The following is a 12,378-nucleotide window of genomic DNA, read 5'->3' as shown; positions in this document are numbered from 1 at the left end:
CGATTGATTCTTCTTCTCATTCACGCATTAACTTAATTACACTTTTTCCTGCTGTTCATCAGTTCAGGCAACATTTTGGAGAGTTAGAATGTCGAGTTGCAGCCCAGCGATGAAAAATTTTCTAGGAATTTGGAATTTATATAGAATCGATTGGTAGCAATACTTATTTCAATTAAATTCGATTCTTAAAATCGTAAGTTACGCATACGTATATTATTTTTATACCGGGTATTATAAGTATTGAGTAACTAAATCTGGGAAAGTACGCGAATACTAAGTACAGGGACAGATTTGACGAGTTACTTTAAATTTTCTTTATTGAACGTGACATAAAAATTGCAATACATAATAATATATATGATAAATCAATGTCTATTGTAAGCATTCGAAACTTTCGATATATATATATATATATTATCATTCATTTATCAATGTATACCTCTACTTTTTCTGTGAATTTCTTATCAAACGCTAACGGGTTATTTTTATATCGACATGTATACAATATAGCTATACAATATGCCTGGAATGTATGCTTGTACAATCTCACGTTACCCGAGCCACGTTTAGACAGCCCTTGGTCCAGCTGTGTCATGTGAATCTAGATTGAAATTTTCTACGTGAAAGTTTTAGAATTTTTTTACTTCGATTCAATTCATTTTTACTATCACTACGATTTATTACTCAGGTTGAGCTGTGGTATATGGGCATCGATCGTAAGTGAGAAGTACACAAGCTAATTAATTACTAAAGTTATAGTCTATGTCAAAAAATAAATACCTATCAATTAGAGGCCATGAAAATTTGAAAATTTTAGTCCCACTTTTAGGAGAGCATTTTTTTCAAATCTTTGACGCAGTTTCGTGGGATTTCGGCAGTGATAATAGTCCGATACGGTCGAGGAGGAAACGTCCTCCACCTGCTGCTGGGAACAAGTCGACGCGAAAAAAACGCATAAAGATTACTGTGAATGTGAACATATGGGATGGCGGTACATTTAGAAAAACGAAAAAAGAAAATTCAATTTTTCCTACATTCAGTAAAATTGATAGTATTTGAATTAAGTCGGTTTATAGAAGATTTGAATCGATCGGTAAAGATCGTACAGACGATCTGAATGAAAGCTGCTGCTTTGAAAACCGTTTTCCCCCACAACCGTGTGTTCAGAATCAGCTCAAAATGTCCCATTGTAAGGATATATAGTATAGAAATCAAAATGAACATAAAATAAAACAGAAAATAAAGAATCGTTTCTGAAGAATAAATATATAGATCATATCTCGACAAATTCTTAACTCTAGTAACACCGCATGATCAGTTCAATTCAATGGGCTAAGAAATGCGTAGCAAATTTTGGGAGAAAATGTATTCGTGTAAGAAAACGGTTTCAACAAAATTTGCTGACCGGACTTAGCCCAGCACCATACGTCATATAACACCCCATCGGTAATTTTTTAAGCAGTCTTACGGTAAGCGGTAACTATTGAAGATTGTTTGATACAGTACGAAATTTTCACTTCGTTTGAAAACGAAGTGCAGGTGATTCGTGTATCAAAATTCTTCGAAATTTACCGCGAGATTTATGTTTATTATAGGTACATCAGAATAGCTGGTTTATTATAACTGCTTACGCCAAATTCTGGCAACGATTTCGAAAAAGACAAAATCAACGGTTCGAGCGCGGATAATTTTGAACTTGGTAATTTTCAGAAACATGCTTGGCTTAGTTTGTAGAAAAATTTGGTAATCCCCACAAACACGATTCAATAAAGATTGAATGTCTTTGGACTCTTGCCACTCCAGCCATTCGTATCAGCATATCTCGAGCTCGGACACTGCAGTGTCCTGTGAAATGGCTTTTATAATTTTGGATTTTTTTAAATCGTTGCAAAATAATTCTATCTTAGCTTACGGTATCACAGAGTCACACGCGGTACCAACAAAGAGCGCTCAGTTCGTAAATTTACGAATAAATACATACATACACATCATTTTTTCCGAGACACGAATGATTTTAGGATCAGAAATCAAGATTGTGGCCATGATAAATCGAATTTACCTGTATTCAACTCTTGAATTTTATCTAAACTTACTCGCAATCGTTAAAATACTATAGAAATTGCCGTGTGATATAAAAATAGTGAAAAAAGGGGGGAAAAAAAATGGCAGCTGAAAACGAATCAACGTTAATCGCATGATCAAACCGTGCCTGATAATTATCATCGGATTATTCGAGAAATTTTGCAAATCTTCGAACTGCTCTATGGAAGGTACTTTTTAATAATGTGTGTATTGTGTGTGTATACATATAAATAGGTATAATGTCAATTGTTCAATAAATATCAGTGATCGGTAATAATTTGAAAATATTTTTCAAATGAAACCAGTACACGATGAAGAACGGCGAATAAATGGCTGAATATCATATAAGCAAGCAATTCTATAGTTGTCGTATATGCGTTAGAAATAAAACGATAGTTAGATTGAAGCTTCGTATATTGATTCTGGTTCGAATCGTTTCGCGGATCTATCGTCAGGTTGACTGCCCGCACTAGCGGGCTATACGATGTATACAGCATATACATAGATACTGATTAATCAATAATATTCAAAATACATACTATGTTAATAAAGGTACGTTAAATTTGAAATCTGCAGTTCTCTCATAATTTTATGTTTTATGTAAATTTATCAATTTTCTTAATAGATTAAAATAAGTCTTTTGCTAGGCTTTCACTCGTCAACAGTCACTCTTACCTATAATATCGTATTGTATTGTATACTAAAAAATCAACTCTGCGAAGCTTTAAAATTTTTTTACATATACGGATAGATGTGCAATATCTTTATCACCCACCCGTCAAAATATTTTTGTATTATATTACATAGGTGTATCATAGATTCGGTATACTTATCCGATTGTTCGGATAGCTTCGATCGTCAGCGTCAAGCACGGTTGTTGTCCGTCTCATAATAGTGCGAATAGTTTGCGAAAATCCAAAGTGAAAGGAACCAAGCGATATTCGTACACACCTAAGGACTGAAATTTTCTTTGGACAGCGTAAAGAAGCTATGAACGTTGCTCATCTTTCGTTATGTTTCAGAAAACTTTCGAGAACCGATCATCGATCAATTTTCCGTTCTTCAAATGATATTTTTACTATGCCTTCTACGTAGTAGACACACTTAGAGACAACGAGGCAAAATCTTGTCAGATATTGAACGGTGAAGCCCCAGAGTTGATCGGAGGGATTGAGAGCAGATGGAAGAGAGAACGGCAGTAAGTTGGGTAAAAGAAAAAAGAAGATAAAAGGAAAAAGAGGGAGAAAGAAGTGCGAGTGTGAGAGACTCTGTGGAGTCGCGACCTCGTCGAAACGACTGACGACCGGTTGTTATGCGTATGTTTGTGTTATTTTTATTTTTTTTTTTTTCATTTTTGATTAAGCCTTCCGCCAAGACCCGATCTCTTTTCGGTTTCCTCGATACTCAAATAACTTATATTTTATACGAATATACAAGCCTGCAGTTGAGATGTGCATCGGTGCGGTAGCAGCAGCAGCAGAATCGAAGCTTTCATCGGTAAGCCGACGGTGTGAGGTTGATTTTATTTTTTTCTCTGCGGTTTTCCTTTCGATCCGATGACATTGTTCAAGGTTCGACGAGATCCGCAATTTTCCTGGCGCCATTACCGTGCTCTCCTCTTATTCAGTGTACGTATCGCAGTTTCCGATCGATCAATCGATTGATCTTGACGTAAATCGCAACGCGTCACGAATGCCGGCCGAGAGTCGACGCTCGTCTCTCTCTTTGAAATTTGACGTATCGTGAGGATGACTCCGACGAGGGGGAAGGGACGCGGGGGGATCCCTCGGGATCCCCGTTCACCAGGCGATCGGCGGGTCCGCGTCTGGATCCGGGCAGGAGCGAGCCAAAAATTTGAGACTCGTCCCGGAGCCGGAAGGAGCTGAGGGGCGGCGAAACTCGATTGGTTTCGAACCGGAAACGGGTGGCCGGCCCAAAACCGCTTGACTGTCTCACGAGAGGTTCCGCTGGTCTGACGAATTGTCGTCCGCTTTCTTCAGCGAGCGTTTCAGCTTGTCTACGAGCCTGTTGTGGAACTTGTTCAACGAATTTGAGCTTCCGGTCTTCGGCGGTGAACTGCCGGTGCTCTTGCTCGGACTTTGAAGCGAGCTTTGCGAGGCTCTGGATGAAGTTCGGGAGAACTGGCGAGAGGTCAGCGGAATCGGCCGGTGAGCCGGGGACGTGAGGTAATCGGAACCCGGCGACGTCGACAGCGACGGTCCTTCGGATTTCGAGCACTCCGAAACCTGCAACACAGAAATCCGTTTCCCTTTGTAGAAGAAAATCGGCAAACACTCCCTGGCTTTCCTGAACTTTGCCGTCTTGTACGCGAGGTTAGGTGCGACTAAGTAGACGCCGCAAGGTCAAATCAAGCCGGAAGTTATCCTTATTTCGAGATCGGTTACAGGCGGCTGAATCACACGCGGAAACTTTGCCCGAGACGTACTGATGGATCGTTTGAAACATATGACGAAGCGTCGTTTCAACGCGAACCATGAGGTTATTATGCTACCTACAAGCGGTTTCGAATTATAAATAAAACCGCCTCGGGTGCAGGAAGAATCTGCTGCGGCTGATGGAAAGGCTAAGATACGCGGATTCGGTGAGCGTCCACCTTTCTAGAGTTCGAAAATTTACACGTGATACGGCATGCGCATGTATCTGATGCAAATTCGACTCATTGGTATTGAATTAATTCAGTCTCTGTTTCTTGATCCTGTTGTATATCTGATTTCAATTGATTTGATCCGAATTCAACGAATTTCCGTTTGTATAAAACTTTATTCAATTTTACGGATACAGCTATCGAGATGTAGATATACCTACGTCAGGCATTAGAATTTCAGTGTAAGAAATTTTTTCACAACATTTCTTTCCTCCCATTTTTATGGATTATTTTCAATCTTTTTCTACGGTATTTCAACCCCTTCGAAATAATTTTTTATTGTAATTTTGGGTGATGATTTGCGACGCGTTAACGTCAAGTTCGCAGTCTTGTTGCAATTGTAATTACCGTGAAATGAAAATAACTTTTTTCCGAACGCGAAGCAGTTGCAACTTCGATTTAATTCTTTTCACAAGCGATTTCCGGTATCTCGTAGTAGGAACACATTTCTATTATTTCGAATATGTGATTTGACATGTGCATGCAATTCTTTGCAACCGTGAATGTGAGTTTGTTTCGACTCCGTGACTTTGAAGCTCCTTAAGACGCAATTTATATTTTCGTAATTTTCAACAGAAATTAATTCGAGTTTGTTGAATATCCTGTTCCTCAAATCTTTTAGTTACCGAACAAGGCAATCACGTGATCATAATTTTACATACATCACATTATCGTACCGATGCATCACTAATGTCTTCTTTTCAATTTCATGACTTACCGTCCAAATGAATAGCACGTACGAATAGTTACATGCATAATTCCACACCTCGAAATTTATCCAAATTGCGCAATAGCTATAATTTAAGACAAATCCCGTGCAAATTCTGACTGTTGACGAATTAATCATGTTACAAGTATACGTATTTTAATAAAAGATTTAACTGAGAGTGATTTGTAGGTCTAATAATAAGTACAATAAGAAGTTGCTATCCGCGTCCTTGTGGCCGCGTGGCACTGTTTATATTTACAGTATCTCAATTAATACCAGGCGCGTATGTGTCTCGTCTCATAATCGCGGTCGATGTTACGACCACTAAACCAAGCGGGTATATGTATATTATGCACCTCCCAGAGTAGGTTACGTACATTTACCTTCTTGAATACGTCCGCTGCGAAAGATGAGGCGCCATTTAAGGGCGTATCACAAACAAACCGGCGTGCCGTTCGCCTAAATCGCAGTGATTCTCAACTCAATCGGTCATAAGTAGCTCTCACATAATATCATTTGTCAAAGTCAAAGTACGTAGTTCGTACAATATTTGAGGTCGTTAGGAAACGCGCCTATTTGACTATTCTATCAACCGATTAACTAATCGCGATTGGATAGGTATCAGACCGTTGCAAGTAGTCCTAAATCTACTGTGATTTCCCCACGAAAGCAGCGATACGGGTGATTTGTGTAAATGCATACGTTGGTAAGTATCGTACGTACGTACATGCCAAGGGTCAAGCTAATCACGGTGTGAGGCGAGTGATCGATAACGTAATTTACGTAAGATAATAACGTCCATTAGGGACGAGAAGAAGCCAGAAATTTCCATATCGGAAAATAAGGACTACTTATTGTCTGTAATACAATGCTTTGAAGGTACGTTTATTATTTTCTATATGATTCATGACAATACTGTGACTGTTAGGCGCTTATCTCCTGTACCATAGATGGCTTGTAAGTTGCGCCAACGTTTAAGTGTACTAAAAATATTTGTGAAACAACTCGGGAGTGACAACCGCGTATATGTAACGTGAATAAATAAATATAGTATGTATTTTATCGTTAGAAGACGAAGCGATCAACAGCGTCAATGTTTTCGTGTGCATAGTTGAAATTGTTTGCACCGGGTATATTTGAGGAAATTTTACACTACAGAAATAGATGTGTCTAATTTAGTTGAGGTGTCGGATTTCGAAATAAAAGCTGCAACAATTTCGATGCGTTGGTATGTACGTGAGTAGCTATAAGCGACGATCTATTTCGGTCGGGTGAATTTCGCATGAGAATCACTGATCTAAGGAATGCCGCTGCATGACTGTTCCACATCGGCAATCTCGGTTTTTGCCAATATCGCACAGACTTTAGCCGAAGTTTACAACCGGCGTCGAATGGCCGATTGCTGTTTGAAAATAATTACAAAATACGCGAAGAAGCGTTGCGTCAGCTGCGCAATAACGATTCGCCGGAATATTGCAGCTCCGTTTACATTGATCGGCGATTGCGATTCGCCGTATATTAACATCAGCTACAAGCTGCAGATTCCCGCGACTCGAATGTATAAAAAAACACTTTCGTGAATCGCATGCGCTGCAAATATTTTGCAACTATACCGGAAGGTAGGATCGAGGAAACGAGACAGTCTTCCGTCAATCTGATCAGGGCCATTTGAACGTGCAAAGTGCCGTTAGAATCTCTGTGCGGCCGGAATGACAGGCAAGGTTCTAGAAAATTCGTCGAGCTGCGGGCAATGCGCTCGGTCGGGAAGGAAGGGATCGCCGGATCCTCTAGCGATGTGAAACTTTCTAAACATGCACCTTGAGCGCACTGGCGATCGGCTCGAAAAGAAAAGACTGTGAAAAAGAGAGATGAAATGGAAAAATTCGCGACTGTCGTTAGAGGAAACAGGAAAACGCGATACATGTGTACGTTTAAGGTAAACAAACACACTCGCAGACGACTCGCGTATGATAGCACGTGCGACAAAATGGCGTCGCATGTTCAAAACGGTAATTAGACATTGAAGGGAGAGAATTTTACCTTGCGACTGCGACAAGCCTGAGGATTCGAGCACTCGGAGGATCGTCTACTTCGGTTAGTCTTGTAGATATCCCACTCGTTTTTCACAACGGGCATCATAAAGGCCATCTTGATATCCTCTAAAGTTTCTTTCCGGTATAAACGTGAGGCGATGAGGTGTAAAGTATCGAAAAGTCCGTTGCGACACTTTGCGACTAGTCCGAATTTCGGTCAAATTTCGCTCACTTCCTCGAACTTTCGATCCCTCGTAGATTCGCAACTGAACGGCTGATTTTCCGGTGCGGTTAATGTCTTTTCTCGTTTGTTTATTTTCTCCTTGAAACGTTAGTCGAAACTACGGTGAAACTACACACGTCAACGTACGAATGATGTATGCGCGCGGTCTTTCACCAGCGATAGGGTAAACTCTTCTGAATCGTTGCTTTACGCTTCCTTGCAACACGGCTGTCTGCTCTGGAATGACAACGCCGCCGGCGTGCGCGACGAGGATACCAAACTCGGTTGGAGTGGTGGGGGGAGGAGCCGGGCCATTGGCTCGCGGCGAGGCGGGACTGTGACGTCACACTCGCCCATTGATTTTCCAATGTTGATGTATCTACGACGCACGGTACGGTGTACGAATGACGCGTTTCATTGATTTTCGCCTCCCTTCCGTCTCACTTTTTCAGGTGGCAAAGCGGGAAGGGTGGGGTAGTTGAAGACGATTTAAAGGGTATATAGTGCGTTCTTCCGCGATTGTCCTCAATTTTGTACCCACGTTTTTTTCTCGCTTCTTTATACCTGTTATACATGTTATACTTACAATTAGCGGCAGTTTGATACTCGTGCACACGTGCCGGGCATGATTGAAGTGAATAATTTATACAATATTGCAACCGATCGGCGCCTAAGAATCCACCTGGATTTTAGCACGGCTCTTAATCTTCTGTATAATTTAGCGCAATTAATTTGGATAATTTGATACGCGGAATTATAGATAAGCGACGAAAGAGATACGACAGAAGATCGAGCTTAAGAGCTCTGCTGTTGAACAATCGGCTTCGGGCTAAAACGTGGGTGAGAATATTCATCCGTGATTACGTTTCTCGATAAGATAAAGCCCTGTGACGCGGGCGTTCATTAATAAGCTGGAAAATTAGTTTTAACGATATTACGAGAAAATAATTGGCGGATTAAGTAGCAGGTTCAGTTCCGGCACCTCACTTACCAGGTGCATCTATTATCATACGTTTCGGTCGATAACTTATCGTTTCGCAATCGAGCAGTCTTCAGCAATCGCTGCTTTACCGGCGCCGCACCAGAATTATCATTGCCGTGCGTAGGACTAACTGAACAGTGTATTTCATACTTGTGGTAATGTGTGAAAAATTCATCTATTCAGTATAGCGTTAGTTTCGCTTCCGAAGTTTAACGATTGATAACTCATTTTTCGAAACATTACGTTTGTTACTCGAGAGTAAGAACGGAATCCCATAATGCGAGTACTTGGAGACTTCATGTATTTAGGGATTGTAATGACACTGCTCTGAATCCTGTCACGATACTTGATTTGCGGTGAACTACAGGCTGAAATTGTGAAGAAAATGGCATTGTGTTAATATTGTTTTTAATTAGTGTTACATTATGCATCATTTAATTTTATTGTACACAATTGCTATGAAAATCATTGCATTCAAAACATCCTGCAGCAAACAATCACGTATGAAGTACTTATAATAAGGTAAAGGCACAAATTCATGAACATAAAGAAAGTGTCAATCAAGTGAAGAGGTAATGCATTAAATTTTCAATACAAAAATAGTCTATCTTCTTGAGAAATAGAAGATTCCGATTCACATATTAGTGAAACAGTCCCGAAAGGATCTCGCGCAAGTTTTATTTTAGTAAATATAAATATTCTCAGTTTTTTTTTGTTTCCACCTAATTCAAGAAAAAAATAAAGTTTTTTGTCAACTATTAGTAACACGGACCCGCAGCAGGCGTCCAATAATTTATTTTTATAATGTTTTTACAAAGAGCCGATGAAATTCGCTAATCATGTAAGAGCTTGTAAATTTAACTGTGCGATATTTTGTACAATAATAGTAACCCACAGAACTGGTAATTATGTTGTTTTTAAATCTTGTCATGGCATGTAACAACTTGACCCTGTTTAAAGGTATAAAATAAAAAATCAATTGGTGCTAACTAATCTCACAGATTTTCACGCAAACATGAACATTGAACAGCTAGCGAAATAGGGAGTAAGCTGAATCCCATTTTCTCCACTTACGTATCACCCTATCAGCCTTAAGTTCCGAATATATATTTCCGTAGTGATATACACGTATAAATATAGTGAATATAGATACAACGTCGAACAATACACAAATATTTTTTCAAGACTTATCGTATGCCAGACGCGACGCACAAGCATTTGACAACAGAAGGTCACACATCCGACTTCTTATGTACGCTTGTTCACATTGCTCGTCGACAATGTACCGAATATTAGCACATTATTTGCAACCTTGACTGTTGTTAAGAATGTCGTAGAATAGTCCGACGTTAATTTGAAATCACATAAATAAAATTAGGCTTAGCTGTTGAGCGACAGCGTGTGCGACCTCGTGCACCGTCTCCTTACGCACACGTAAATACCAACAGCGACCATAATGACTACCGGTAGGCCTAGTCCAATCGATATAATCATTATTACTAGAAGCGAGAATTTTTCAGCAGGGGGACTCCCGTATCCAATGGTAAATGTCCTGGAACAATGTTTTCGTTGATTATCATACACGCGTCATTCTCGACGCATTTAATAGAATTCTTACCAGGTCGAGTAGTTGCTTTTTTTGTAAAATCCGTCACCTTTGGAGCCAAGAGATACTACAACCTTCTGCATAAGTAGGTTTTCTATGTTGTACCCATAATATGAGTACAGCAGTGAATTATTCGCGCTTTGTGCATGATTCGCGACAGGGGTCAGCGGGTAATGAATGGCTTCAGTGGAGTTCGTGACGTCTCGTTGCGCATCTGTGTATGAAACGGGCCTCCATTGCAAGTAGCCTTCTCCGATCCGTTTATCGCACATCTCTTCACGATTTACTACCTCGCAGACTGGTGTGGTAATTTCTACCATCTAGCAATTTGAAAAGAAAACAGAATTTTTTCAGATCTAATTACGAGTAATTTTCCAATACCATCTATTTAATGTAAAAAGGTGCAAAGGAGCAGATGCAACAATTAGGACTCAAATACCTCGAATATACCAGGTGTGTGTTCGTCATCCAGGGTTTTTTTGACGTCAATTTTCATTGTAGAATTCAGGTTGTGGTCAGCAATGATCAGTAGCTCAACAGCGAATCTGCTGTTTTCAAAAGACGAGTTGGTTTGAAAATTGTCAATAATGATGTCAATCTGCGTCGCGTTTTCAGTGTGTAACATATGTGGCATTATGTCGGAATGATCGAGTTTCCAGAACCTGTTCAGCTGTAAAATAAATGATTCAAAATAAACGACCATTGTTACATTAGTAAATCGTCAACTCACCAAAACTTTGATCGTCCCATTTCTTTGTATACTTCCAGACTTATAGTCAGTTCCCTCCATGCTCAGTTCAAAGTAATCGTTATTTTGAGAATAGGACTTTCTGTCCCATCTGAAGTGTTTGGGGTGTAGTACGTTGATGTTTTCGGGCCTAACATTATCCATGTAGCCTGTATCGTTCACGTCATTGAACTCGTATATCTGTTGACAATACGCGATGAAAATAAAATAACAAAGTGAAACGATTGCATAGCACATATCAATAACGAGTGAATATTATCGCACGACACACTTTCCATTCTAAGAACGAAAAATTCATGTTTTCTGTTATTTCCAATCTCCTGAAAGAAGAAAAATTTTCGGTATATGAAGAAGAATAAAAAGACAAAGTATAACACGCACCTTCAACACTGTAATGCCAAAAGTGTAACTCGGAGCCTCGGTGAATTTTAACGATTCCTCTTTACCCCAAAGGAACTTCTTCCAGTCGACTTCCAATTGTGCCGACGGAATAGTAACAGCCAAGAGAACAGACGGCTTACCGCTGAAGTCCCAAACATAGTGAAGAGAATCGGTCGAACTTTCAGTGCGCAAGTAGACCGTCGTAACGTTACTACTCTCACAATATTGGCCACAGTTTGGATTGATAGTTACCTGAGACTGAAAAAGAAAAGAAAAAAAATGCTCAAGATAAAAGGAGATAAGTCTTCCTTGCCATAATAATCGGAGATAAATTTGAGAAAAAAAATTGCGCGAATACAAAGCGAAAGGAAATTTTAGGTTATGAAAATTGTTACAAAGGAATTTGCTTTCCCGCGAATCGAGGGGTGTCACATCGTGATGCATTAAGCGTGATCAAACCGCGGTCAGTCGCCCATTGTCACAATCTCTTAAGGCTAACGTCTGTATTCAACAGGTTTTCAAAAAGAACTTCGGTTTCTTTCTCGATCCAGCGAGACGTGACAGGGCGACATTTTAGCCTAATTTGGCGTATTTCGGCGTGTAACTCACTATTTTCGGGGAACAACTGCAGAGCTCGATGATCCCAAGGACGAAAAGCAACGTTAGTTGAAGTCCGTAACTGTTCATTTTCGCTGACATAGTCAGTCACACTGTAGCTGCTGACATCGCACAGAACACCAACATTGTTTACATCTGGACTATGAGCTGTCAGCTGATATCAAGCCTGCACTCTCGCCAGCATCCGTGAGACGATGTTACCCGAAGGTTAACGAACCTTGCCGAGGTTCAAATAGGCAGATAAAGCCGGCACGATCCGTTCAACGATTTTACCCGAACTCTAACGAACCTTGCCGAGGTTCAAACGGGCAGATAAAGCTGACACATGCGA

At 40.1% G+C, this 12,378-nt stretch overlaps 2 protein-coding genes across 2 annotated transcripts; both read right to left on the bottom strand.

Annotated features, from left to right (window-relative positions):
• Nucleotides 1–303: 303 nt before the first annotated feature.
• LOC107218065 lies at nt 304–7,970 on the bottom strand. The gene is made up of 2 exons (XM_015655814.2): nt 7,497–7,970; nt 304–4,328 (listed from the first exon to the last, which is right to left on the bottom strand). The coding sequence occupies exons 1-2, from the start codon at nt 7,602–7,604 to the stop codon at nt 4,035–4,037; spliced, it is 402 nt and encodes a 133-aa protein (XP_015511300.1). The 5' UTR covers nt 7,605–7,970; the 3' UTR covers nt 304–4,034.
• A 1,115-nt stretch (nt 7,971–9,085) lies between these two features.
• On the bottom strand, nt 9,086–12,205 carry LOC107218067 (glycosylated lysosomal membrane protein). The gene is made up of 6 exons (XM_015655815.2): nt 12,039–12,205; nt 11,430–11,687; nt 11,031–11,228; nt 10,740–10,970; nt 10,313–10,620; nt 9,086–10,246 (listed from the first exon to the last, which is right to left on the bottom strand). Exons 1-6 carry the CDS (start codon nt 12,126–12,128, stop codon nt 10,075–10,077), a joined length of 1,257 nt encoding a protein of 418 aa, XP_015511301.1. The 5' UTR covers nt 12,129–12,205; the 3' UTR covers nt 9,086–10,074.
• Between the last annotated feature and the right edge of the window lie 173 nt (nt 12,206–12,378).

The sequence above is a fragment of the Neodiprion lecontei genome, chromosome 6 (assembly GCF_021901455.1).
Source record: "Neodiprion lecontei isolate iyNeoLeco1 chromosome 6, iyNeoLeco1.1, whole genome shotgun sequence".
NCBI classification, from domain to species: Eukaryota; Metazoa; Arthropoda; class Insecta; order Hymenoptera; family Diprionidae; genus Neodiprion; species Neodiprion lecontei.
This window is presented reverse-complemented; position numbering and strand designations above follow the sequence as displayed.

Coding starts and splice junctions, on each gene's coding strand:
- LOC107218065 (XM_015655814.2), bottom strand. CDS start 7,604: ATGGCCTTTATGATGCCCGTTGTGAAAAACGAGTGGGATATCTACAAG. Junction 4,329..7,496: donor AGGCTTGTCGCAGTCGCAAG/GTAAAATTCTCT, acceptor TCTGTGTTGCAG/GTTTCGGAGTGCTCGAAATC.
- LOC107218067 (XM_015655815.2), bottom strand. CDS start 12,128: ATGTCAGCGAAAATGAACAGTTACGGACTTCAACTAACGTTGCTTTTC. Junction 11,688..12,038: donor GCAGTTGTTCCCCGAAAATA/GTGAGTTACACG, acceptor TTTCTTTTTCAG/TCTCAGGTAACTATCAATCC. Junction 10,247..10,312: donor AAAAGCAACTACTCGACCTG/GTAAGAATTCTA, acceptor ACATTGTTCCAG/GACATTTACCATTGGATACG.